We start from the raw sequence: 27,961 nt of genomic DNA, 5'->3' as shown, positions 1-27,961 counted from the left end.
CAGCACAACTCATCTGCTCCATACAACTTCATTTCTGTAAACTCTATCTGCAGGTCTGAGAGAAAAGCTGTGCAAGAAGATGCTTTTCAATTTGAAGAATTTTTACCATATTACAAAATTAACACAGAACAGCAAACATCTGCCACGGCATTTTTGGTAAGCTTATCCTTTAGTTTTGTCTGGCATTTAGTGACATTTAATCAGAAAACTGGAGACAAAAGCAATTTAATTTTGTGAAGGAGTGACAGTTTCAGATAAAGGTTTCTGCTAGCATTTTGAGTGCCTTTCTTTCCTTCTGAGGCAGAAGTGCTGAGACTAGAGGATTTTTCCTTTTAATGTTTGTGAAATTTTGTTAATTCTTTCCATGGGATTTAGCTGCACCATTGAGAATAAATGTTTCTTCTTGAGTTCAGTGTACATTGCAGGTACTGCAGTTGATAAATATCTGAATGAAGTATGGAAAATCCTTATGTATTTAAGCAATTTTTATAAGAAGTGGGAGGAGATTATTTCCTTGAAGCTACAAGGTGAATTTCAGTTTCAGTGTGTTTTCTTGGATTGTTTTTGTTTTGTTTATTATTATTATTACTATCATTATTATTATTATTACTACTATTTCTACTTAAACTTAAGTCATGCAGGAAAAGCTTTATGTGATATAACATTCAATATTAACCAGATATTAATATAGTCAAGGAGACTTGTCTATATAACTTGATTTTTGATTCTTCAAGGGCATCAACTTGCCCATCCCTCATGGCTTCAGATAAGTACCTATATGACAATGTTTCTGAAAGACACCTCTAATATTTGTCACATGTCAAGAGTCAAATTAAATTAAAGACTTGAAATCTAATTCTCCATCCACCTATATTTTCATGTTGGTGTCAATAAGAATAGAATTAACAGCATTATGTAACAAACGATTAGCATTAGAAAGTCATACACAGGAATTTCACATACTCAGAAAACCTAATATGCAGAGGCATTTTTATTCATTATTTATACATTGGTTGCCTCCAATTAAAAAAAAAAAAGTGTTTTCCAAGTTCTTATCTGTGAGAGTCTTAAAGAGTTCCTGAAGCCCGGTAATAATTTTTTTTGTGGATTTATGGATTTTCACTGCTGGAAATTGGTGCAAACTTTATCTGGTTGGTAGCGATGATAGAAAGGCAAGTATGGAAAACAACTGCAGTAAACCTAGATTTCAAATAGAATAATCTGATTTACTAAGCTTTCTATATAACACTGTTATATAATTCTTAGGGTTTTTTTACACTATATTGTAACACTGGTATGAGCTATCTATCATCACTGTTTTACAAATATTATAAGTTAAGCACACTGTGGTTGATACTACAAGATAACCTAATATTTATCAAACTATATGCTAGTAATCCAAAGTAATTTCTTTCCCCGGTCAGAATGAAATATGCCAACTACTTGACCTTCTGCCTGTTATATTTTAACTTCAGTGTGTTGTCTCATGCTTCTTCTCTGGAATTTATTTGTCTACTTCTGCCACTCTTGCTGAAGATGTGAAGATGGGAAGGGAACACATTTCTGAAGGTCATAGCAGCAAAACAGAATTCACGATAGGAACACGGAGATCAGAAAGGGATCCATAGTCCAGTGTTCTTGTAGCCTGACAAAAGCAGATCAGATCAGCTGTAATTTGCTTAGCCAGGTCTTGAAAATCTCCAAGGATGGTAATTCCAAATCCTCTCAGAGTAACCAGTTTTAGTGCTTCACTGTCTTCTCGTGCAGAAGTTAATGGGAGATGACAATGGGTAGGTGGTGTAATTGAGCTTAAGAGCTTAAGAGGCACCCACCTGGAAATACAGAACCAGTAGCTGCAGAACAAGCTGTTTGCATTGGTTTGTACTCCATTTCATCAGATCAGTTTAAAAATGCTACCTTTTAAAAAATATAGTAAGCTTGTACGCATCCAAAGCTTTAGCAAGAGTGCATTGCAAAGTGTGCTATGCTAAGGATGGCCATCAGTATGGTGCAAAAGAAGGGGCTAATTAGTCACTTATCTGTTATCTTAAGCCAATGGAAACACGAGCTTGGACTCAACCGTTTTATTAATATACTTCATCTAAAATAGTGAAAATTGTACTCTGGGAGATCATCAACATCCCATTTCATGTGGTTCTAAAGTCATAAATCTAGTTGCAGTCACTGTGCTCTCCTTGAGTAAATGCACTGCGTATGCTTTGAATGTCTCTGGTGTGATAGGAGAAGGGCCAGAGCACACGGCAACACTGTGATTCTGTGATTTGGTTATCCTCTTTCCAGGTCCCTTAAGTAATCAAGAAACATATATAGGACTGCCATGATTTTTGGGGGAAAGTGGGAGTGGAATGTGGTCTGTGTCCCACCCATCCACAAAGTACTTGCCCGTGTTCTGTACCTCAAAGGGCAATTTATAGCCTACTTATATGCAATTTCACCGGGCCCTGTGTGGCTATGCATTTGGTTTTGTTTGATTAGTCAGCACACAGTCGAGCCATACACACATGAGAAGGCCTACAGTGCAGTGTGATCAATATACTGCATTGTGGCATGTTGTGCCAGCATGACCGTGAAAGCTAGCGAAACCAGTTAAAGCAGTCCATCAAGCTGATCCAGCTGGGTCAAATGAGGGGAGTGGGACAGATTTCAGCTGCTTGCTTATTGACTTTTGCATGAGTACAATTTCATGTTCGAAGCCAAAAATGTTTTTTTCTCTTTTGCCGCAGCCGTGGGCCACCAAATCAAATGAATGTTTGTCTGAAAGGTCGTGACTTTCTTACTCTACAGAACTACACAGCAGATGAACTAAAGTATTTGCTATGGGTGGCCTCAGATTTGAAAAAAAGGATAAAGGACAAAGAAGAGGTAAAATGCTTTAACTGATATTTAAGTACTCAGATGATGAAATATTGTTCTGAAAGATATTGGGAGTCAGCAGTTTAGCTGTTTCTCTCTAAATATAATCACTGCAACTCTTAAATCCTGTATACCATGTACTGTGGTCATGGTTTAGTGGGAAATATTTGTGATAGGTGGACAATTGGACTGGATGATCTTAGAGATTTTTTCCAGCCTTGGTGATTCTATGATTCTACGCTACAAAACAAAGAACCTTCCTGTAAAATGTTCAGTGGTATTCTTTAAGTAATACAGAGGACTACAGAAATGAAAAAGTTAAACAGCTTCGCACACCTAACTCTCTGTTATTGACCAACCCCATCCATTCACACGTGGTGTATACGCCCCATTACATGTAGAAAATAGAAAACAGTTATCTGTTCTGCGTAGGAATAAGATTAGCATCAAAGTTCTACTTAATGCTAGTTCAAATCATCTGCCAAAGTACAGTGACTTTTTGTCATTAGAATTAGTTATTTCTCTTTAACCTTTTTCATTGTTAGTTCTCCTTGAGAAAGTTGAAACAAAGTTATGGTTTAAAGAGTAAAAAAACAAGTGTAACTTTTCTAACGCTGAATTAATATGTGAAAGAAGTATTTCACACTGGAAATCATGTAATGATTATAAAATTGAAATTCCTTCCATTCCCGTTGTCCAGTATTTGCCTTTGATGCAAGGAAAATCGTTGGCCATGATTTTTGAGAAGAGAAGCACAAGAACAAGATTATCTGCAGAAACAGGTAAATTGGAGGAATAGCACAGTCACATTTTATTTAAAATAGTGCATTGGGAGTATGCACTTAAAAACACTATGTAATTTTCTATTTAGCATTTTTTACTCAAGATATGCCTAAAGTTTTAAAGCAAATATAGGAAAAGGATGATAGCTAACTGTTTCACCTTGCATATTAATGTCACATGAACATCCCTTTGGCCTCTGAAATATCACCAGATCATTCCAACACGGTAGATCATAAATAAAGTATCAGGCCAAAGTGTTGGTGATGTAAGTTCCCACCATGATACACATCTGCAAGTTTGTATTTTAGTAAGCATCGCTAATTTAATCTTGTGCAAGCCCTAACAAATATCTTTCTAATGTATTATGCATTACCATTGTCACATTTCAGAGTATGTGTTTAGACTGGGAATCATAGTAATGCCTTGATGTAAATTAGGGAGAAAAGAAATTTAACATGATTACCTACACAGGAAGATAACTTGATGGAAACTCCAGGGTATTAGCCTAATAAGATCAGAAGTGGAACACTATTCTTTTAGGATATAGTCTTACAAACACAGGGAACACATGCATATCCTTAATTACATGGAAGTTGCTCTGAAGTCAATGAAACCACTGAAATCAATTATTCGTGTGTTTGCATGTTACCAAGAAACTCAGGAATAACTATGAATTGGTGACTGTCTTATGGGTACATTTTTAATCAATGGGGGAAGGAGAACCTTCTCCCTGGTTAAGTGACAGAAAACCTGTTGAATATGCACCTTTTTTTACAAGATGTAAAATATGTAAGGGAAAAAGTAAAAAAAACAAAACAAAACAACAAAACAACAAAAACAAAAAGGCAAGGAAGAGGCAAATAGGCCATCTGCAAGCATTTCTGAGTTTGCTTTCATATCCTCTGACACAGTCTGCTGATCCTGGTCTTTATACAGACTTGTTCCTTTCCATTTCTCCGGATAAAGCAGCACTTATGAATGTGTTTCTATCTTGCATTCTCTCTTTGTTAAGGTAACCCACCTCTTAATACTGGAGTTTTTAGGCCATTTTCCAGCTGCCTGCCATATTCCTACATGGGCAGGTACACATGAATTCTCTGGATCTGTTTATCCTTCTTGCTTCTGTTTTCAAAGGCAAGCACTTTTAGTCCTTGGTTGTGAAGGCTTATGGAATGGGGAAGCTCAGGAAAGTTCAAGTGAATAAACTTAAGGATGGGAGTTAGCGCACATAAATTCATCCAAGAGGGATTACTCTCCAATGAAATAAAACAAATTTGTTTCCGAGTGAGAGTGCTCACAAGGGAGTTCAATGCAAGTTAACTCCTGTACATTAACTTCACACCTTCAGTTATTTGGTAAGTCCTCTAAGTCTAAGGCTTATTTCAAAGGCAGACTCAAACTTTTTATGTCCATGGAAACTCTATATATTTCAGCTGCTTTTTAATATACACAAATTCTCCCTTGGAATTTATAACTCAAAACAAATGTGGGGTCACACACGGTCCTTTTAGCTGAATAAACTGATTTTGTGCCAATTTTCTAATGTCCAGGGAAAGTGTACATTGAAGCAGATTGGAGTGTTTGCTTATAGAATCCAGGAGTCATCTCAAAGAGTATTTCCCAAGAATTGCACCTTCAAGACCTTGAAATAGGTCACTTCTGGGACGTGGCTCTGGTGATCAGATTGATGTAAACAAGCTTTGCAGCTCTCAGGAACAATTAGATAAAAATCAATGTATTCCAGTTTAAAGGAGACTTGAAAAACGCTGTTTACAGCATCTGCTCTGTGCAGTGCCTAGGAGATTGCTGCCACATATGATCTCTGTGGAAGTCTCTTCCCAAGTCCTGCCACATGATTACACAAATGCTGAATGCAGACAGTACGTAACCAGGTAGAAATGGAAATGGAACACTGCGGGTAGAGAAGCTCTGTCTATCTTCTTTCCTTGTGTACCAAAATACAGAAGATTCTGACAGGTTTACAGAAGTTCACAGCCACTGGCTTCAGCAGAATTACTCCCAGCTCACTCTTCTTACCACAGGGATGAGGGGAAGAAGAAATCCTTGCCTGAAGGCTACTGCCACCGAAATAACTGCATTACTTTTCATGTTCTAATGTAGTGGGTATGGCATCACATAACTGGAATAAAGAGGATGTTTTATTTTCCTTGGAATTACTAGTGTTATTTAGTTTGCCCATATTGCAGAGGGGCAAGAGCACTTTTTTAGCTTATCTCCCCTTAGAGGGGTAGCTTTAAAAAATGTTTATGAACATTTAAGGATTATGAACATTAAGGATTGCTCCTTTGCCTCATTTGCCTATGAGTGTTCTTTGTTGCCAGCCTAAATAAAAGGATACTTTATACATTATACATCATGGCAAGCAGTAAGGAAAACAAAAAATCCAAATCCAGATATACTGAAATATGAAACAAGATCCTTTCTTTGAGTTTGAGAAGATGTGTGTGTATGCATGTGTCCTGGTTATGGCAAGGCAGCCCCATAAATGTGCAAACTAGAGGATTCACTTTGGCCTGCTTACCCAACATACCAGAAACAGACTGGAGTAGTGATTTAATTCAGATCTGTATAAGCACCAGAATTCACGTCCTAAATAAGAGAATTTGTATAAGAAGGATAAATAATGTGCCAAAGCCAGAGATCCATTTATTAAAAAACAAAAACAACAACAACAAAAAACAAACAATAACAAAAAACAACCTAACAGGAGTGAAACCTGTGGTAATGAGATAGTAAACTATTCTTTCTTTCTAGTATGAATGTCCGATACAGTTTGCTAAAGATACCAGGATTGATATGACTTTTAGCATGTGGCTTTGGGAATCACCAGATTCTGACAACAAAGAGGATTACATCTTCCAGTTTTATGCTGCACTCCAGTATGCACTAATTTGCTGAGTAGGTGCTGCCTGCATATCTTCAGAAGTCACTAACTATTTTTTTTATACTGATAATCTGGATGAAATAATCCAAAACACAGATTCTTCTCCTGTAACTGTACACAAAGCTAGAGCACATGGATGGAGAGTCTGGGATGGAAGTATATTCCCAGGCCCTGCACAGATGGCCAGTTCATGAGCAGAAAACCAACACATTAGGACCTTGCTGTGCACACAGACCCAAGGTGGTAGCTCCAACTAGGCTGCTTGACATCTTGCAGTTCTAAACAAATGGCCATATTCCTCTTTTTTGTGCCTGGGCATTTATACGGAAAAATAGAACATGTCCGTGGGAGTCTGCCCAGAGTGTGAAAGACCTATTGAAGCACCTATATTTAGAAGCCTGAAGTGAAGAGCTGCTGTCTTGTGTGGAACTTCACGATATAAATACTGACATAATCACATAGAACTTTGAAAATAAAAGGCATACAAAGTCTGACAGGAAACGTTACTACAAATGACTATTCGTCTTTGAAATCTTGACTTAAAAATGATATCTGCAGCAATCATTTGCACACAGTAATCAGTGCACACACATTCCCATCAATGCAGTGTTTGTGGCAAAGCTGCAGAGAGGAGGTGAAAATATCTAGGGAAACCTTAGTATTTTTCCTGTCATAATACGAAAAGGCTTCTGAATAACCAGGAAAGAAGGGTGATTCAACCAGCATATTGGTTGTGGTTTTTTAAATAGCAATATTAGAATAAGAATCACAGAATGGCCTGGGTTGAAAAGGACCACAAAGATCATCTAGTCTCAACCCCCCTGCTATGTGCAGGGTTACCGACCACCAGACCAGGCTGCCCAGAGCCACATCCAGCCTGGCTTTGGATGCCTCCAATGATGAGGCATCCACAACCTCCTTGGGCAACCTGTTCCAGTGTGTCACCATCCTCTGAGTGAAAAGCTTCTTCCATCTTAGAAGTTCAGAGTGTGAATCTGGTCTCTCTGAAACTTGGGACAATCTCTAATGATGGCAAAGGGAAATTAAGAGCAGGCCCGCTCACTGAAATGAGTATACATTGGCTGGATGGAGCAGAGAATTAACTTTCAGGTGGGGTTTGAACCATCATTATTTTTTTTAATTCTACTTCCAGGGAAATAGAGGCAGTCAAAAGGCAATGAATTGTTGGTATTATTTTTATCTGCTTCGTTTTAAAGACTGAACTGATCCAAAGTGGAGAACCTCACCTCAACCCTGGTGCCCACACAGGACGGAATGCGATAAGGGCCGCTCTGTGCTCGGGGCCCATGAACAGTGCCCACACCTGCAGTTTGAGCTTCACTGCTTGCCATTAGCTCTGAAAGTTCCAGTGTTCCTTACTGGTTTGATCATTCTTTGAAGGGTAGCTGCAGGATGAACTTAATAATTTTCGAGGGGCCTTTAACAACGTGTTTGTTGAAGCTGCACTCCTCGCGATGTCTGCAGTGCCATCTAATGGCTGCAACCAGCCCAAGCAGCTTTCAATTTTCTCTGCTTTTTTCCCCCCTTCATAACAACAGGAAATTTGTTAGCACCACGTCCCCGAGTGCACAGTAAATGCCTTACAGGGCTACCTATAGCCCAGTTCAAATCCTCTGCTTCGTACTTTCCCAGGTGTGGGATCCATTGCTAAACCATTTGTGAAAGTTCATAAGACAATCCCCTCATGGCTTACCTTCTTGATATTTGGACACGATGGACTTTACACAGTTTTTGTGGAGGGAGGCTTTACAATTAAACCAGGCTAAGGCAGGGAGACTCAAGCGTGGTGAAAAAAGATCTTTGCTTCTCTGTTTGTGTCGGCTGGTTGCCTGTGTTAGCTTTCTTGTGGAGGAGCAATGGAAATGAGTCAGGACAGAATCTGAGATTTGCCTTTAGTGAGAAGTTTGTCCAAAATATCCATCAGGCAACTTTTAAGTTGCACCAAATGTTTTGTATTCTTAAAAAGTGCTCAGATCCTTCCCTGGTTTCCCATTCAAGAAATGTATTTCATTTTTCAGACCTAATCCATTCAGTACATTGAATAACCATACTATTTCCTTACTATTGCAGGTTGAAAGAATACCAACAGTGCCTGAGATCATTCCATCTTTCTATGACACACTGCAGTTTTTAATACACCTGGTCATTTGTGACCAAGCTTAAGTTGTTATGATGTGTGTGGAAACTTGGAGTCTTCTATCTGAGTGAATATCCCTGATGCATCTTTGCAAGGATGCGGAATTAGACTTAATGACTCAGATGATTTTTTGTTGTTCTGTGACACTAAGTCCATTAATGTAAATGTTGTAGAAATTCAGCATGATAAATGGGTTACCTAACTTAGCAGGGAGCCATGCTTTCAACAATATGTAGTCTTGCAGCTTGAATGGCTGTTCCTATTAACAGAGATCACAATTCACGCCTAAGTATTTCAGCAAAGCATCATATTTGAGTGGTTTTGTCCTATTTATTTGCATCTCGTGGTGTCAAATTTTAAGCATTTGAAACATTTGGATGCCCTGCTGAGTTTTACTGCATGAAAATTATTTTGAGTCTTGGTTGTAGAGGCAGGTGCTTAATTTCCTTTTTATTGTTCTCCTTGCAGGATTTGCTCTCCTTGGAGGACACCCTTCCTTCCTTACAAAACAAGATATTCACCTAGGCACTAATGAGAGTCTCACGGATACAGCAAGGTTGGTAAATGTTATTTAACTGATTGCTACCTATTTAGTAGATGCTTAAGGAAATAGTTGATCAGTCTGAAACCTGTCTTGAAGATTCTTGTAAGATAATATTTTCCTTATGGAAAATGTTAGAAAGCACTCCAAATTTCTTAAATATTTACAGGTCAGCTCACAGAATCCATAGCTCTGTTCACCAGATGAATGATGTGTTTCTCTGATGAAACACAAGGAAAATGTAAGAAAAATAGAAAACATTTGAACATTTTAAGTTTTCCTTCCCTGTCTTTAACTACTGAAGTGGAGGACATATGGGTATTGATAGCAGAAAGTCAAAAAACTTCAGTTTCTTGGAGCTTAAAAATGCTGTCTTCCTGTTAGATATATTACACTGCCAATACCAAAATAAGCTGCAACTGTAGCATTCAGACGTTTCAGAGGAAATGTGTCCCATTTCCTTGTTTCAGTAACTACATGTTTAATAATGATTGAAAATTCATGGAAACTGATGAGCCTAAAAAGGACCCACAATTAAACAAAGAGTCTGAACCCAATGTGTCCACCTTGCCAGTTCAGCAGAGCTCATAGACAGCCAGGGGATTGAAATACTTCCCTTCAAAAGAGATTCTTCATATTTCATGACATATTGCCCCAGTTCAAGCAGAATAGCTACAGCTTCATCAAAGTGTCTATCCAAAAGCTTCAGAGTACAAGCATCCCAGCTACAACTGGGATAGGGCAACTGCAGGATTTTTCCAGTCAAATATATATAATGATTACTATTAAAGACAAATGGAAAACATATTAAAGATATTTCCCCCAAAGTGATGTAGGTAAGTATTATTCTCCAAAATTTTCCCTTTTCTTCCTTTTTCACTGGATCATTGCAACACAAGAGTCTCTTGGCAGAGAAGAGTAAGAGAGGATGTTGATAGAGTGCAGTAACAGGGAGATGGGAGGTTGAGACAGAAGAGGTCGAGCTGCATTGTGAGCAAGCTCCTGGCAGTGCTGACTGTCAACCCATCCCCTCTAATATCAGAGTAATGAGGGGCAGCTATCGTCTCTTGGACCCTGGGCACCATCAAGCAAACCTTCAGGAAGAGGAAGGATGTGGTCAGGGACTTTATGCAGTGCTGCCCTGCAACTTCACCAAGCACCATCCTACCAGATGTGCAGCACTGTTGTCTGAATGCTCTCTGCTATTCAGAAATGGATGCTATGGCAAATCCAGCCATCTTCTGATCCACAGAAGGACATATTTTTTGTAGGTCAATTTTTACTCCTTCTTCTCAAATAAGATAATAAAAGGACAGTAAGTCTGGTTTGCAGTATCTTGAATGATCTTTGCTTGTGCACATGAAAAGGAAAAAGAAAGATGAGAAATACAAGAAATAAGGCAAAAGGCAGAAAGAAGCACTCTTTTAGCCATTCCAGAGTAGACTGCGTTCTGTGGAGAAGATTCTCACAATACCAACTTTCCATCTCACCCCAAATTCTCTGGCACAACTTCCTCTTCCAGATCAAGCTTCTTTCAAGGCCTTGACCTGGGGAAGGGATTCTGCTTCTCTGCTGAGTCACATCACTTGTGTACTGCAGTGGAGTGAAGGCTTTCCAAAGTCATTACAGAACCCCACGTGCTCTGCTTCACTCCTGCTCTCATAGAAGAATTATTGTTGACTTTGCATAACCAAGACTGAGTAGTTTACCCAAAATAACAATCTGTTATTAATTCCTTGGCATTTCATGTGAATGAAGGATGACATGTCAACCTTGTTCAGTTTAGGTGATAATGATAAAAGAATGCTTGTAGTAAACCCAGAGAGTATTTCAAATATCGATGGTTTTGTGTCTAGGCCTCTGAAGGCCTTCAAAGTACTTAAGATTGAGACTTAAAGCAAAGGGCACACAGGACTTTATAAAAGTCCTCAGTTTTTGTCATAATTGCTGCACATAAGAGTGGAAAGCGTTTCTCCTGTGAATATATTTTATTCATTTATTAGTTGGCATAACACGGCTTTTCCATGCTTCACAAGATGTTTACATTTACACCAACACAGTAGCAATTACCACCCATTAAGTATCTTTTCAGTGCTGTTTAGCACGTCTGATATCCTAGGTGAAATGAAATACCTAAGTATTGTATCTGTATTTTCCACTGTAGAGAAGTTCCATTGATAAGTTCCACTGTGCACCATGATAGCTCAGTGTCCATAAGCTTACCTTCAGTAAATACTTTGTCCAGTTTCTTCTTTTCACTCATGGCTGCTATCAGCAGTCTTCAGAGAGAGGTCTGCGTGGTATCTTGTAACATTTTATAAGAGGTTTGCTTGTATGAGGCATGTCTGATGTCAATAGAAAAAAATTGTTACTGATTTACTCCATCGGGAAGTTTGTGTGTGTAAAGGATGTGCCATTAACAGCCATATTTCTACAAGAGGAGATATCAGAATCCTTTCTGGCTAGTCAGAAAGTGATACTGTAGTGTTTTTTCACACTCTCCTATCCAGTCTCTTCCTTTTTTTGTTTTAAAGTCCTATTAGAGATAACATTAAAGCACACAAAATGCTACTTCAAAGTCATGCTTCAGGGCCTGATTAAAACAGAAATGCAGAGAAATGCAGAGCCCCTATCCATATTTAATTTATCTAAAGAATTCAGGGCACACTAAGTATGCTATGCTAATCCACCATGCTAATCTCTGAGTCTGTCACACTTTGGCAAATGGGGCTAAAGCCAGAGTGTCACAGTGACTCCTGCCTGTCCCCATCCATATACTGAATTTCAAACTCAGACATTACTGTAATTCTGAGACCATGTGTGTCAGTGTGCAGCTCTGCAGACAGGAGAAAGAACAGGCTGGTATTGTCAGCTTTCTGTCTCTATCTTTGTTAAGATCAATAAGTAATTGTGGTAATCTAAGACAAATCTGTAGTCCTAATCCTCACAAAGGTCAAGCTTTGTGAGACACACTCAGAACATCTTTTCCTTTGGTAAAAGACTCAAGAAATCTTATTCAAACTTATCAAATTCTTCAAATATTACAATATTGCTCTTATCCTAGTTCATTTACTTTAGCATTTATTGATGCTCTATCTGTAGCTACAATCAAAAGCTAAGAAGAAATATCAGGAGCTTTCATTTACTTGCTATAGTTTCTTAATAAGTAAAACTGCTTACTTTTTGCACCTCGTTAAATATCTGCATTTAAGTGTGTTATGGGGGCATCATAAATAATTCAGACAGCTGAACATTTTTGATTCATTACCACTTTTCATTAATATTTATATGCTGCATACTGAAGGATGCACGGGGGATGTATTTATTATGTTTGACTTGGATATTTTCTGCCATCCCCCAGGGTGCTGTCCAGCATGACAAATGCAATCTTGGCTCGAGTTTATAAGCATAATGATCTGGACCTAATGACAAAAGAAGCCACGATCCCAATAATCAATGGATTGTCTGATTTATACCATCCTCTCCAGATTTTAGCTGATTACCTAACCCTTCAGGTACCAATATAATTCCTGCTTGACATCACTGGAAAAATTGGGTTCAAAACTATTTAGTGGCACGTTTTTTTAAGTGGTAATTACATGACACTTGTTATTTAAAGAGATCTTTATCCAGGAATATAATTAAGAACTTGCTTAATTTAAAACAATTACTTTGCTCTATCAACTGTAGTGGGACTGAAGTTAAGCATAAAATTAAATACTTCATTGGAATTAGGCTGCAATTCAGAAAATTTGCAGGGAGGGTTACATACAAAGATAAAGGCAAGATGCTAGCTCAACTGATGCCAATGGGGATTTTGTCACTGGCTCTAAAAAACTCTTGATTCTGCCCTAGCCCATGAACAACTTAAAAGGAATCGTTATCTCCATATTTTAGGAAATTGATCAAACTTGTTTTTCGAAAAGCCAGTTAAAGTTATAAGTGCAAATCCCTAATATTCAGGCTCTTAAACCTATTTAACATCTGCTCACATGAAAGAATAGATAATAAAGATCATATTTTTAGTTCTAATCTAATAATATATTGGCTTGACATTTTGCATGTAGATAGCATTTTACACACAGAATGCCAGATGTTTATCTGTGAATGGAAGGACTATGGTGTGTTACAATCAATCAAGGAACTAGCTTATTAAAACAGATTAGTGTACTACAGGGCTGGTTAACAATTTTGATGAACTCTTCCGACCTTGTTTACCTTCTGAATGAACAAAAATCACACTGCTTGAAAAAAGGACAGTTGGGATAATCTTGTGATTCATTCAGCTGTGTTTCTCAGCTCTGCTATGGGACATTTGGTATGTGGAAAAGATCTTATGATAGAAATAACGAGTTATTCATGCCTTAAACTGTGGATACAGAAACATTCATACGTTTAGAGAAAATTACTTCTTGTTACTTCGATTCATGTTTGTCTTACAATTTTCAATACTAAAAATGAAGAGACCAACAAAAAACAGTAAAATTGAGACTAAAATTCTTTGTATTCCTCAAGATATGGTACATCTTGGAGATCCTATTAGGCCAACTTCAGTGAGCTGTTCCAACTATGTAAGATGGTAAACCATAATGAGAAATTCATCATTAAACACCATATATCATCTTTTTATTTCAACATTGTGTGCAATTATAAACAAGGTGCACACTATGGCTGTGTTTTGGGAGGTTTCTATCTTACCTTGCTTATTAGCATTTATGCCTCGGTTACTAGCATTTACCCCTTGGTTATTAGCATTTTCACAATTATGAAAAGCAGATTTCACTCGTAATCATGACTCATAATCTACATAACTACTGATATCTGCCTACAAACCTAGTTTCATCCTACATAGCTCCAAGCCACTGACTGCGGCACCAAAGTACCACATCTCTAGTCAATGAAAAGAGACTGCTGAGCATCTCAATTACCCTCCAGGGATGGAACTCTTTCTCCACTGATCTTTCTCTACTGATCAACAGGGAGAAAACTGTTGAGATTAGCAGAATAAGTAGATGCCCAGTGATAACCATCCCCGACTTCTCTGTTGTGTCCTGGAATGAGGCAGCTGTGGTAGAAACTCCAGTGAACATTTCCCTGCAAGCTGGATTTTCCCCTGGTCTAAATACCCAGGGTGGCAGCAGCGGCAGTGACTGTCTTTATTGCATCAAATCCTGGGGAAGAAGTCTTTGAACAGTGTTTCTGGCTATTTGACATGATATGAAAACAAGAGTTTAACAGTTGGTGCTCAAACAAAAGAAGCATCCAACATGGACAGGGATGAATTGAGCATTTGCAGACATAGATCTCAAGGAGTGATTTAGCTTTTGGCCCTTCCATCATGTTCTTTAGCTCACGGCAAGAGTTCTCCAGAGGACAACTGCATGGCCACCCCACTTTGCTGTGGGCATGCTGCACTGCTGGCTTAGGATCTGCTTTCCGCACTCACTTTGTTATCCAAGAAGGAGAGGAGAGGGGAGACAGGCCCTCTCAGCAGCACACCACGGGTGTTGGCACTGCATGCCAACTTTGCTCTTTTCTGCACGGCACACTGAGATGTAGACTGGTTTTATAGCCAGCTGCACGCAGTAAAACAGCATTTCAGCCATATAATGAACGTTACCAGTTCACAGAAGCAGAATTAACGCTTGAAGAAGCAGGAGTCATGGGGTCTGGTTGTTACTTACGCAATCAAACCTCTCATGTGATTCTCTACAGGGTAGAAAGATGTTATCTGAGCACAACCTGCAAGAAGATTAATATGGGGATGTTGAATAGTATGCTGATTCTTTAAATCAGTTAAAAGTTCACATATAACATTTGGAATGCTTTTCTGTGATGCAAAGGCAATTTATTTGATTTATGCATACATGCAAAATGCAATAGTGACACAGACTGATAGCCCCAAATTTACATGTTACTGCAGAATTTATGAAGCTTATTTCTTTCAAAAATCTCTTCCTTCCCTTTGTTAAGTACTTTCCTACCTGGATCTGACTCCCCTATGCTGTCAGTACCTACCCCAAATGTAATTTTTTCTCTTCCTTATTATCCCCCTGTATTTCTTACCGGAGCTCTGCGTGCACACTGACCCTTTTCATGGTTAGCACATTTTTATTCTTCCATTTCCTAAATCCTATTAATTTTGCCACGTGCTTTCTAGAATCCTATGGATGTTTTCCTTACCATACCTCTTATTGCTTTCTAAAATTTTTGGTTGTGCTGAGTTTGCTCTGGAGTTATAGCCCACTAGAAATGGTTGTGAACATTTTGCAACCTGACTGGGAGAGTGTGGGGATGTGGCTTTTAAAGCTTATGAGTTGACGTGCTGTTGCTGTGCACCTGGAGAGTCATCTTATGCCTGTGACTATGCTGAAGGGGTGAACCAGCCTCTTCCTGATCCTGCCTGCTGCCACTCTGTCTCCTGGGCAGAACCCGTGACTCACAGTTTCTGTTCTGCAAAGCTTGGCTTGCATGCAGCATCACACAGTTTGTATTCTGGGGACACACCATGCATTGACATTGATTCAATTGATATTAATGCCACTGGCCAAATCAGCTAACTTGTAGCTGAATGCAGGACAGCCAGTCTGGTAATTAGAGTGGGTCTGTATGCCACTAGCTTTTATGTCATTGGTTTGAAGGGAAATTTCTTTTTCAGAAAGAAATGGTTGGCATGGAGAAACATTTAACATAATAAGTACATCAATGGCTCCTTTTTAAATACTGTCACAAATTGCAGCATTGCCCAGTTTGAAGAAAGATACCATATATTCTCAGCCTTTTCTCAAGCTGTAACACAAAGAGGTCTAGTTAATGGAGTTTTCAAATTCATCACCATTCATCATAATTATTCTCACAATTAGGAATCCCAACTAAGATCCAGACTGATTCTCTAGAGTATTCTGTGCCAAACACCAAGGTAAGAATACATAAGACAACTGACGCAGCATCTGCCTTCAGCTCAGTTTGAGAGCCAATAGGCCTGGCCCCGTTTTTCATTCAGTGGATCCCAAAGGGCTAAAGCTCTGACAAGCTTTCCATTAAAAATTTTGACAGATTATTGATTCATCATTCAAAAGCTTGTTTTAATTGAGGATTGTTACAACTGCTGAAGCCAAATGTTTCAGAGATAACTTAAAATACTGTCAGTTTCAGTGCAGCTGGAAGCAATTCCAGGTGGAGTCAGACATGAAAGTCTCTCATTAATTAAACTAGTCTTCTCTAAATATACAACAGTGAGCATGCTTATGTTTACCTCACGGTTTGATACAATGATATACTGCAACTATGGTTAAGAACAGAATGAAACATTGTAGAATAAGCTTGAGAGTGAGAAAACTGACTGTAAAATGGACATTAATTATTTAGCAGGGGTTTTCCTTGAGATTAACAAAGCCAAGTTTTATTTCACTGCACAAACAGTCACCAGTTTGCTGAAGAGTCATTCGTAACAGAGAGGAGCTCCAGAATTTCTAATTATTTCTGTGTGGCTTTACTAGAAGTCCAAAGTCCGGTTCCAAATATAAAGAGAAAGTGTAGAACACCCAAGCAGGTAAAATGCCTATATCAATATAACACAGTTTGGAAAACCTGGGGAGTGATGCAAGGGAAAAGTACCTTCAGAAGTTCCGGTGATCTGAGTGTATTGTATAGAGCATGGCTTAACCTGGATCATTATGGTCATGGCAAAACTCTTTTAACAGGATTTCCTCTGTGTGGTTGAACAAGTCTATACTGTAAAATAGAAAAACAAAAGGTATGTCTCCTATACAGTAGTTTTTGTATTGCCTTAAAGCTTCCTGGTTTAAGGCAGTACAATTATTTTATCTTTCTCACGTTCTTGGTGGCTGGGGATGTATGCAATATAGGATGTGTGCTCTGAGGATAAGCATCACAGTCACAGTCACAGTGAGCTGATTTCAAATGAAGAGGTTGGAATTGCAGCAGCAGTGTACAGTGGCAGCATAGAGCTTAGTATGGGATGTAAAATAGGCTCCACAAGCACACACACAGCTTGATTCTGCCTGGGCTATGACTTTCTCCATTAGCTAAACATCTTCATTATGATTAGCTCGGCTATGCACACTCTGTGTAGCAGTCACTGCAGTTGTAGATTTGCAGTTTACAGTACAGATTTTGAGGGTTGTTACACAGATATCTTCAGTTCTTCATATTTCATCCATAACAGCTAGTAGTTTGGGAAAACAGAAAAGTATTTAATATGCATTGTGCCTCTTTTAATTCAGGGTAGCAGCTGGTAATAAGGTGGAGGTTATTTAACATAGCCATATATTTGTGACTCACTACTCAGTGCTTTGAGCATTACAGGCTGTGATGTCTATTTTTAAATAGTGAGATCAGAAGAACTGAGGGTTGTCTCATTTGCTCTTGGCTGTGGGTTTGTGTCTCAGCTATCGCTAACCCCTAGCTGGAAACAACTCCTTAAACAAATGCCTTACTTTTGCCTTCTCCTGGGAGCATCACTGATAGGAGATGTGGAAAGATTTTGAAAGATTCATAAAGACTTGCAGAGCTGTTATGCTATCACAGCTTCCGTGTCCATTAGTTCTTGCTTTTCTTTTCTATGAATGCCCCTGCATCACAGCTCTGCCCATCAGGCTGTTGCTGTCTAAAAACCTGTAAATGAAGAAAACCTATTGTTTTACCATACAATAGTTTTATCTGTTAAACTTCAGGCAGCACAGGACTCAGATGTAGATCTCAACTAAATTTAATGTCATTAAATATTTCACATGCTATTTTTGACTCAAGATTGTGCTCACCGGCAGAATTGACAGTAAGTTTGTTCTGGAACAACTTCACAGCTATTTGTTTAGGAGAAGCTGCTGCCAGGAGAGGGGAGTGCAGTTTCAGCCCTCTTCTTGTTCAGCCATTTGGCATTTTTGCTGAGTCTGTCTGCAAGGTAGCCTGTCATTACAGCTCTGCAGTGTGGATGCTTATCCCAGCTGACAGCCATTGAGCTATGTTACACAAAGTGCTGAAACACTGTCTGGCTTCCAGTTCATACAAGGCAACGGTTTCATGGCCCAATTTTGAGCTAAGAATAAAAGGATCTCCATCATGCCTTCAGTGTTTCACGTTGAGGTGGAGTAGTACAGAGCCAGGTATATAGAAATATTTGGTTATATCTTCACAATTTTTCTGATGTTAATTTAAGTACATGTAAATGTGCATATACAGAACAAGCCTTACTGAAAGGCTTAGATTATCCTAGTCTGGAAATGCGAGCTGCTGTTACTCTTGTTCCTCCTTAGGCCTTATCCATTGGTGACTGAGTGCCGGAGTAGCCATACATGTACAGGCTGTGAGTGCCATTAGGCAAAGCTACAGCTGACACTGTAGGGCTGTTTCAGGTGAGGGTAATATACACACTCTAAAGATCATTGTGTTCCTTGGCTGTACAACTGAGAGCAAACCCCTGAATTTCTAATGTTCACCAATATTTACGAGCACTAAGCCATGACTATACCACTTCAGTGCTGAATTTACTGCTCTGCCTTCCAGCCTGGGCCCATACAGCGTACATGTCAACGTGTTCTTCATCAGAGAAAGCTGCAGCGCTTCTTCTGAGACATGGGGAGCATTCTCTCACCATCCACCTTTTGTGTGTAGCAAGTTCAATTAAACTTATGGTTTTATATTAACAGCAGCTAGCATTGAAACAGTCTTAGCACCAGACCAATTGTACCAACTACTCCTCCCCATGGCATCGCCTTGCTCTGTTCTCTTAGAACATAACACCAGGAATGTGTGATTCTTTTGGCAGGAGCACTATGGTGGTCTGAATGGGCTCACCATCGCCTGGATTGGGGATGGAAACAATGTCCTCCACTCCGTCATGACAAGTGCTGCAAAGCTGGGAATGCATCTCCACATTGCAACTCCCAAGGTACGACAACTGCACACGTGGAGAAAGGAGGGCGAACTTTGCCTATCCCATCTCTGCCAGCTCGATGCTTCCCAAGGGCCTCACCTAGCAGTGCTTGTATCTCAAGTGTCAGCTTGCAGAACCAAGGTTCAGAATCGTCATTCAGTTGTTTTGATGCAAAACAGGAGTAATTCTGACTTCAACTTCAGAAGGACTGAGGGGAATTCTTGACTGTAGTGGAAGTTGCAGAGGATGATCATTCAATTTGAGAAAATATTACAAAGGCACCAAAATCCCCTTCCCGCCACAAATGTGAGAGCCATTTCAGACTGATGGAAGTTTTGCGTCTTGGTTCAGATTGATGGTGCAGCTTTTTAGAATGCTGCATTATAATGCAACATAGAATATAAAACAAAGAATTGGTTTAGAGCAAAAAATCAAACGATGCATAGGTATTATATTCTGTAACCACTGAAATATATTTTCCTTACATTATCAGAATAATGTCCACCAGTTTATCTCCAAAATAAACTTGCAATGAAGTCGAACTAATTTCTTGAAGCTTTACAGTGCTGAAAGTCAGTCTCTTCTGACAGAAAATATTTCAATCAGTACATTCCTAATCAGTTTTAATGGTCATTAAAGATCTTATACATGTTCCATGGTGTAATCTATCATCTCTTTTGTCAGGGTTTTGAGCCAGACCTCAGAATAACAAAAATAACTGAGCAGTACTCCAAAGAGGTATGAGCCTAAGAAACAGCCTGGCATGGTAGTTTAAATAGTTTATTTTTTGCTATGATTGAAGCTTCATGATTTCCTGATCGTCTTTATTTTATTCACATTAGTATGGTACCAGGTTGCTTCTCACCACAGATCCTTTGGAAGCTGCAAACGCTGCCAATGTCTTAGTTACGGATACATGGATAAGCATGGGGCAAGAAGAGGAAAAGAGAAGAAGACTGAAGGCATTTCAAGGTTATCAGATTACGATGCAGGTAATAATTCAGATTACATTTTTGCTTCATCCATTTACAGATTTGTAAGAATCAGCGTGGGCAAAACATGGGTTTGGTATTTCTTTGAAGGGAGCTGCAGAAAAACCACATGCAAACACCACTTCAGCCAGAAAATTCACAAAAATAACAAAGTTAACTTGTATATGTCACATGTCCTAGCCTCTCTCAGAGCTTCCCAATGAGATCCAGCTCCAGTGCAGGTGAGCTAATCCTTCACTTCTTTCTTGTTTGGCATTAGAAAAGATTCTTTGTATTTTACTTAGGATGACCAACTCACAGATTCTGTCTTAAAGTCCGTAACCTGGGCAGCGTTTCAGGCAATGCTGTGTTTATCTGCCAGTGTATAAAGCACTGATTATATATGTTTAAAAATCATCTCATTGAAATGCTTGTCAGAGCAAAAGCAGAGAAAATGTAAAGTAATAAATCGTCCAAGATAAAAAGGATATTTTCCTTGCTGATAGAATTACTGGTTTAATTGACTGTATTTTAACATAAGTTCATAAAATACTATTAATGAGTATGTCTCTGAACTGGCTTAAAACTTCATTGTTCATTGATATTAGATCACTGTGTTATGAGGAACAATATCAAAAGAAAAAATATCATAGCCTTTTAAATCATAGTTTAATGTGCTCTCATTGAAATTATCAATAGTATTACATTATTGTGTGGCACTCAAATATAAATTGCACTTTATTGATCCACGAGGTCACTAGGGTTTTTACTTCCTACTACTGGAGCAAGAGAAATAGGAGTAAAAATTTGGCTTTTGTGAAGTCAGCACTGACTTAAATGGGGATTTTCCCCTCTTATTCACAGATGAGCAGGTTTTTTGAAGTCAGCAGAATTATTCTTAGTTCATCATCAAAGTCACTAGAGTGGAAGCTAATATAAATTTTCTTAACTTTTTGACCAGTTAAAGGTTTCGTTAATTATTAGCATATTTCTTTAATTTTTTATTCTTCTTGATCTACAGATTGTGAAATCTGCTGCTTCCAACTGGACATTTTTACATTGTTTACCAAGAAAACCCGAAGAAGTTGATGATGAAGTATTTTATTCTCCAAGATCACTGGTTTTCCAGGAGGCAGAAAACAGAAAATGGACAATTATGGTAAAAAAAAAAATAATATATATATATATTTTTTTTGAGGTTAGGGTCAGCTTCTGTTCTGCCTTACACTACAGACTTGCACTCAGTATAGTCCTTCAATAAACCATAAATATGAGTTTTGAAAACATAAGTTTTGAATGCACCCCATGGTACATCACAGTTTTGATTGTAGGCAACATACATTTGAAGAACAAATACTTCTGGACACAAATATGAACTATTTTGATAATAATCTGCAATTGTTTGTTCCAGTTTTTATCACTAAGGCAAACCTTCAGTATGAACTGAATTTTATTAGTACTTTTTTTGTATTTGAAATGCTGGGTTTACATAAACGATGAACTTAGCTGCTCCATTTTAAAGCATCTTAAATGCTGAGGTCCCAGAGACTGGACATACAAACGGCAGTTTCCCAAGTACTTAGAGAAGATAGTGCTAGAGATTTTGCTGTTTTCTCTCAAGCAAAACTGCCACTGAAAACAATGGGAAATTTCCCTGATAAAGCACTACAAGAGCAAAGCTCTGAAGGAGCCTGCAAAGTTATGGTGTGGGTGATGCTGTGTGATCCATGGGAACCATGAGGGTACACTTGACATTCAACACAAGCCATAACTTTTTTTCACAGCATTCCTGGAATGTCAGAAAACCACTTCCAGATCTCAGTAGCCTGTTATTTACTGTTGGCTTAAGAACCATCATGTTGACAAAAGCTAGTGAAAACTTTGAGATGAAAAAAAAAAACAAAACGGAAATGGCATAATCATAGCTCTCAGCTGAACTGCGGGCGTGCTCCAAGTGAACATGTAGTTGAGTACTGTATGTACCAGAACCTCAGATTTTGGACACAGTTAAAGTTATTGACAATTTTTTATTAGAATCCGTGCATGATTTTTAGCCTTAAAATTAAGAAAAGTGGTCGTATTATAAATTTTTTTTACAATATTTAATTACCCTGAAACTCTAAAAAGCAAAACAAACAAAAAACGCTTTTACTTTGGGTTCAAGCTACACGTTTTGTTTGGATAAGAGAAGTGTCACAATTATAGAATCACGGAATCATTAAGGTTGGAAAAGACCTCTAAGATCACCTTGTCCAACCACCAACCCATCATCACAATGCCCACTGACCACGTCCCTCAGTGCCATTAAGCCACATCACTCACTTGTATTTACAAAGCTAAAAAAAAAAAAACAACCCAAAATGTATGGGCTTTGTTTATATATTATTTTCTACCCATTTCAGCTCACCTAGCAAACTGAAAAAGGAATTATTTGCTCAGCTGTAATTCCAAACCAGGCTGAGAGCAGCTACGAAATGGGTGGCAGTGGGGGCTGCACGGCTGTGTTCCATCCCCACTGTGTGCCTGAGTCTACCTGTCACACTGAGCAGTGCTGATGGGATACAAAAAAACCATGGAGGGCCCTTGTAAATCCAGTTCTGGGCCAAAAGAATGATTTATAGTTAGACATGGCTGTGAAATCTTAACAGTGTGAACCAGGTAAGACCTTATCAAAACTAAGCCAGCACAGCAGCTTGTGGAGTATGCAGGTATGAGGAGCACAACAAAGCTGCTTCATCACTGTTTTATTTACCTGATGTTCCCATTTCTCATTTCACGGCCATACAAAAGGTTTGTTGGAATGTATATTGAATATAAGGGGAAAAACAGGAGGAGTAGATGACATGTTTTAGTGCAGAACGTATAGCTAAACTGGGATAAATTTCCAAGTCCTTATTCAGGTATGACTGTTGCTGATGCTAATGGAAGTTCTGCTGAAATATGCAATCAAACCTGTATGTTTTTGGGGTACCTACTTCATTTCCGAAGTGAAGCTGAGGATACAAGATAGCACAACAAAAAGGCCTCAGATTTTGCTCTAAGTGTGCTTTGTCTGAATTTTTGCTTGGCCATCCATTAATATATTTTGTCTGCACTGAGAAAACCTATCAGCTGCAATACAGGACATCCTAAGTGATTTTCAGCTCTTTCCTGATTTCTCATCAGAAATTCTAGCAAATAAATCTAAGTGTGCAGTTTTTGTCAGGCCAATAATTCTCAACACAAAACTCTAGAGCTAGAAAATACTTTTTCCCTTATTTATTTTTATGGAATATCTGTTTCCAATGTGATTGCATTTTTTTTTTCTTTCTTCCTTCTCTAGGCTGTCATGGTTTCCCTGCTGACAGATTACTCACCACAGCTACAAAAGCCTACATTTTGATGCTTGGATCCCAGCCAAGAAAAAAATATTCCTCACTGGCAGAATATTCTGGTCTGCATATACATCGATCTTCTTCAGAAAGGATCAAGGCGACAAATGATTCTTTAATAAAATTGTAGGGCTAGCTTTGCTGAAGTGTGCAGAATTGCATTACATTTGTGAAAATGTTTGAGGCAATAAACTCCACTGCGAAAGTCACTTCTCATTTAGACTCATTTAGAGCCTTTCGGATACCTTTCCAGTGATCAGCATCACCGAAAGTTTTTTGGGTTCCACTTTAATGATTGGCTCTGCCAGCATCATGGATATATTGTAGTCCAAAATGTGTTAGAGCTAGCATTGTGTAATACGAAAGATAAACTCTTGAAACCTTTCCACATAATTGCTGATCTGTGGGAGGGTGCACAGGCCAGCAGTGCTTTACTGTTGCCTTGACTACCCACACTTCTTGGGTGCTCTGGCTTCTGTTTCTGTCCTCCAGCCAACCTCCAAATCCCTCTGCTGTTTGGCACTGAAAATGTACAATTCCCATAAGCATCACCTTCCTCTGTGCCATTCCTGTGGGCTAGCACAGGAGGATACTGCTGCAGCACTAGGAGAGCACGTTCTGCAGAGTTGGATGTGGCAAAGAAAAACGACTGGGAGGAACTGTAGTGAGGTGGGGGTCAGCCTCTTCTCCCAGGAACAGCAATAGGACAAGAGGGAATAGCCTCCAGTTGCACCAGGGGAGGTTCAGGTTGGATATAAGGGAGAATTGCTTCTCAGAAAGAGCAGTGAGGCAGTGGCACAGGCTGCCCAGGGAGGTGGTGGAGTCACCATCCCTGCTTGTGTTGAAGAGCCGTGTGGATGTGGCATTGAGAAACGTGGGCAGTGGGCACGGTGTGATGGGCTGCTGGTTGGACTGGGTGATCTTAGAGGTCTTTTCTGACATTAATGTTTCTGTGATTCTGATTCTATCATTCATCTCCTTTAGACCATCACTCTTTAAACAGAATTTAGGTTAAAATATGAAGTTCTCAGCTTACTTTTTCTAAGCAAAGATCACCGTATGATGGCATTGTATACTGCTCCTTTGTGGAAAGAATTTGCCGCATTTCACCTGGTGGTGGAACATCGCACATGTTTCAGCTAATCTCTCTTGGCAGTGAACAGATTCATGATGTTTGTAGTTTTTATGGTGGCTGGATGCGTGTATATTGCAGCTAATGCTTTGTGCACTTTAAAAACACCTTTGTTGTCACTTAGTTTCAAGTATATGTTGGTGTGTTTCTTGCTAAAATACTCGAACAATTATTGTGATTTTTTAAAAATTGAGAAATTGCAAATTAATTCACTTTCCTGATCAGCTGCAAAACACTACTTATTCATTTCAAAACTGGAATTCACTGCTGGGCCCTACATAACACTGAAATAAAAATAAAAATGCATTTGTTTTCTCTTATAACTGATTTGTGGTTTTTGCAAGTATTCGTATGTTACTTGTTAATGTTTTCATTCACAACATCACAAATATTTCAATAACTCAAGTGATCATTTACACTTCAGCAGAAATCTAGCTGCAGCAAGGATGGAAGAGTAGGGGATTTGGTAAATATCAATATTTTACTCCCCAGTTTAGCATATGAGGGAAGGTGTATGCAATATGGTGTATTTCTTGCTGTATTAGACCCTGCTTTATGAAAGACTACATAGCCTTTTTGGAGCCAATGAAACTACTTCCAGTGCTTAGACTTGTAGATAACATTTCTAGCCTGAGTTTAATGCTACTTGAGAGTGAGACAACTTACTTTATTAGTCCTCTCATTAAAAAAAAAAGACATTAATGTCAGTTTTATTGTGTTGATTAATGTGCTATCAGTGAAGTCTGGCAGATTTATGGTAACAGAGTTGCTATGTTATATGTTTCATAGAGAACAGATTAAGAATTATCTGGCACTCTTTTGCCTTTCTCTTCTCCAATTAGAGCTAAAGTTCATGGATGTTACCACAAACTCTTAAACCCCTATTATACTAAGGAATGTGAGCAGGTTACTGTACATCTGAATCCTCTTGCAATTTTTAAAACATATGTATATTATAGATCTACTGCATAGCACATAAACAATGGAAACCAGTGTGCAGGGAGCATCAACTCTTTGAAAGGGTAGATAACAGCAGATCAAGGGGAAATGGTTTAAGTTGAGGGAGGGAAGATTTAGGTTGGATGTCAGGGGGAAATTCTTTACAGAGAGAGTGGCAAGGTGCTGGAACAGGCTGCCCAGAGAGGTTGTGGATGCCCCATCCCTGGAGGTGTTCAAGGCCAGATTGGATGGAGCCCTGGGCAGCCTGGTCTAGTATTAAATGTGGAGGTTGGTGGCCCTGCATGTGGCAGGGGGGTTGGAGATTCATGATCCTTGAGGTCCCTTCCAACCCTGGCCATTCTGTGTTTCTGTTATTCTGGGAGTGCATTTCATGTCATTCTATTCCTCCATAAACATCTACAGGAAAGAATGACAATCCTTGCTCTGTCTTGCACACACCACTCCCACCCCAAGCTATTCTGATAGTTTTGGAAGTACTGGGCAGACTTTGTGCACATGTGCAGAGCACCTACTGTCCTGTAGAAGCACTGAGCTCACTACACATTTCTGCACGTGCAATATAAGTCACTGTGATGGGTGCTGGGAGCCAGCACATCCCTATGGGTCAAATTTACTGTACGCGTGCAGACTGTCTGCATAGTGCATGCTGAGTAGTTCTGACACTCCCTAGAGGTGTCAGGTTGGCATAAAAAAGGCATGCACATTTCTGCTGCAGCAACCCAGAAATATGGTGCCCTTAAGTCTTCCTGTTCTGCTTGAAGGGTCTCACACTGCTTTGTTGAGCATCAGAACATCTTTATGGGGATTAATCCACCTGCACAAGTCAATCATTTGGGGATTGACATGTGGTAGCTATAGTAGCATGTGAGGCACCATTATTATGTCATCCAGACTTCTCCCAAATTCATTACTTGAATTTACAAGAAATGACTGCAAATGCAGTGTTTAAAGGAATGACTAATAATGTGAAAAGATTTTCCAGGGAAAAAAAAGAGTTACCAGCATTCAAAAGGCCCAAAACAAATGCGTAACTGGTAGCAGCCACCAATAGCTTACAGTGTTTTTCATTACATTTATTATACTTTAATCAGTAGAAGTGCCGTTTTGGTTGCTGAGCACACTTGGAAGATAGGGTGTTCTTTTTTTCTCTTTTTACAGAGTCTTGTGCCTGTCTCCTGATAGCCCAAAACCTCCTTCACCCAAAGCCCCTCTCTTCTGTTTGACCTGGATAACAGTCCTGGGCCAGCAAGGAGAACTTACATACAACATGAGGTTGGATATTGGGAAAGGTTTCTTCTCAGAAAGAGCAGTGAGGCAGTGGCACAGGCTGCCTGGGGGAAAGTGGAGTCACTGTCCCTGGAGGTGTTCAGGAGCTGTGTGGATGTGGCACTAAGGGACATGGGCAGTGGGCATGGTGTGATGGGCTGCTGGTTGGACTGGGTGATCTTAGGGGTTTTTTCAGCTGTAATGATTCTATGAGTTTACCTCAAGTGGCTCCAGAGTTTTATACTTTTTCACCCGACACACTCCTGCTATATCTTCATGCTCCTTTAGAGTAAATGATTATTCCTCTCCTACACCTAGAGTTAGAAATAGAATATTGCTTGTTAGCAGTTTATGCGCTGTAAGCACTTGTTCTGTAGCTTGTTACCAGTAGTGTTGGGATTCTTTGGTCACTTTTACATCATCATCTGAAAATGATCTAACATTAATTCATGAGACAGTAGGGAAAGAGAGAAAAAATGCTTTTTCAAAGAGTAAGAACACTTTTTTTCCTGTTCTCTCCATTACAAAGCTGACACACAGCACTGTAACAGCAGGCCTATGGAATGCATTTACAAATAATTAATATTTCTAAGAATACGTGGAACAGTAAGCTTAGAAAGGACTCAGTGGGGAGCTTGGACTATCAGGAGGGAACAAAGAAAAGTAAGGATTCTGAACCAGAATGAAGTATTTTATTTGCATCAGTTTGCATTAGAAATGACACTAGGAAAAAGTCTACATCTGACTTATGTGTTTTCTGATAGCAAAAGCTGTGAGAAGCTGAGTTGCTAAAAAGATGCAACTAGATGCATTAAATAGCAGGATTGGTTGCGTGATGACTCCAGAACTCAGGAGTTATGCTTACCCTTCATAAGATGGGACAGTGTTAGACAGTTAATTATTTCACTGCCTTTCAAATTCTCTAAGAAAGGGAGGATGAGCTGCATGAAGATTGGAGTGATGCACTGAGCTGGTTGCTCTGTTCGAGGACAGCTTTCATAGCTGAGCTCCAGAATTCTGAGCTTAGTTTTGTTTTTCCAGGAAAGTGTAATACTGGTGGAAAGGCTGAAAAATGCTGCTCTGCACACGAGGGGAAAGGTTTCTT

At 39.1% G+C, this 27,961-nt stretch overlaps 1 protein-coding gene across 1 annotated transcript; it reads left to right on the top strand.

The window, feature by feature from the left end:
* Positions 1-79: 79 nt before the first annotated feature.
* Positions 80-23,728, top strand: OTC (ornithine carbamoyltransferase). The gene is made up of 10 exons (XM_003203009.3): positions 80-156; positions 2,745-2,883; positions 3,575-3,656; positions 9,189-9,276; positions 12,623-12,776; positions 19,049-19,171; positions 19,841-19,894; positions 19,999-20,148; positions 21,149-21,286; positions 23,450-23,728. The coding sequence occupies exons 1-10, from the start codon at positions 80-82 to the stop codon at positions 23,507-23,509; spliced, it is 1,065 nt and encodes a 354-aa protein (XP_003203057.1). The 3' UTR covers positions 23,510-23,728.
* Positions 23,729-27,961: the final 4,233 nt, after the last annotated feature.

This window comes from Meleagris gallopavo, chromosome 1 (genome assembly GCF_000146605.3).
Source record: "Meleagris gallopavo isolate NT-WF06-2002-E0010 breed Aviagen turkey brand Nicholas breeding stock chromosome 1, Turkey_5.1, whole genome shotgun sequence".
NCBI classification, from domain to species: domain Eukaryota; kingdom Metazoa; phylum Chordata; class Aves; order Galliformes; family Phasianidae; genus Meleagris; species Meleagris gallopavo.
The sequence above is the reverse complement of the archived record's forward strand: the minus strand, read 5'-3'. Positions and strand labels throughout refer to the sequence as shown.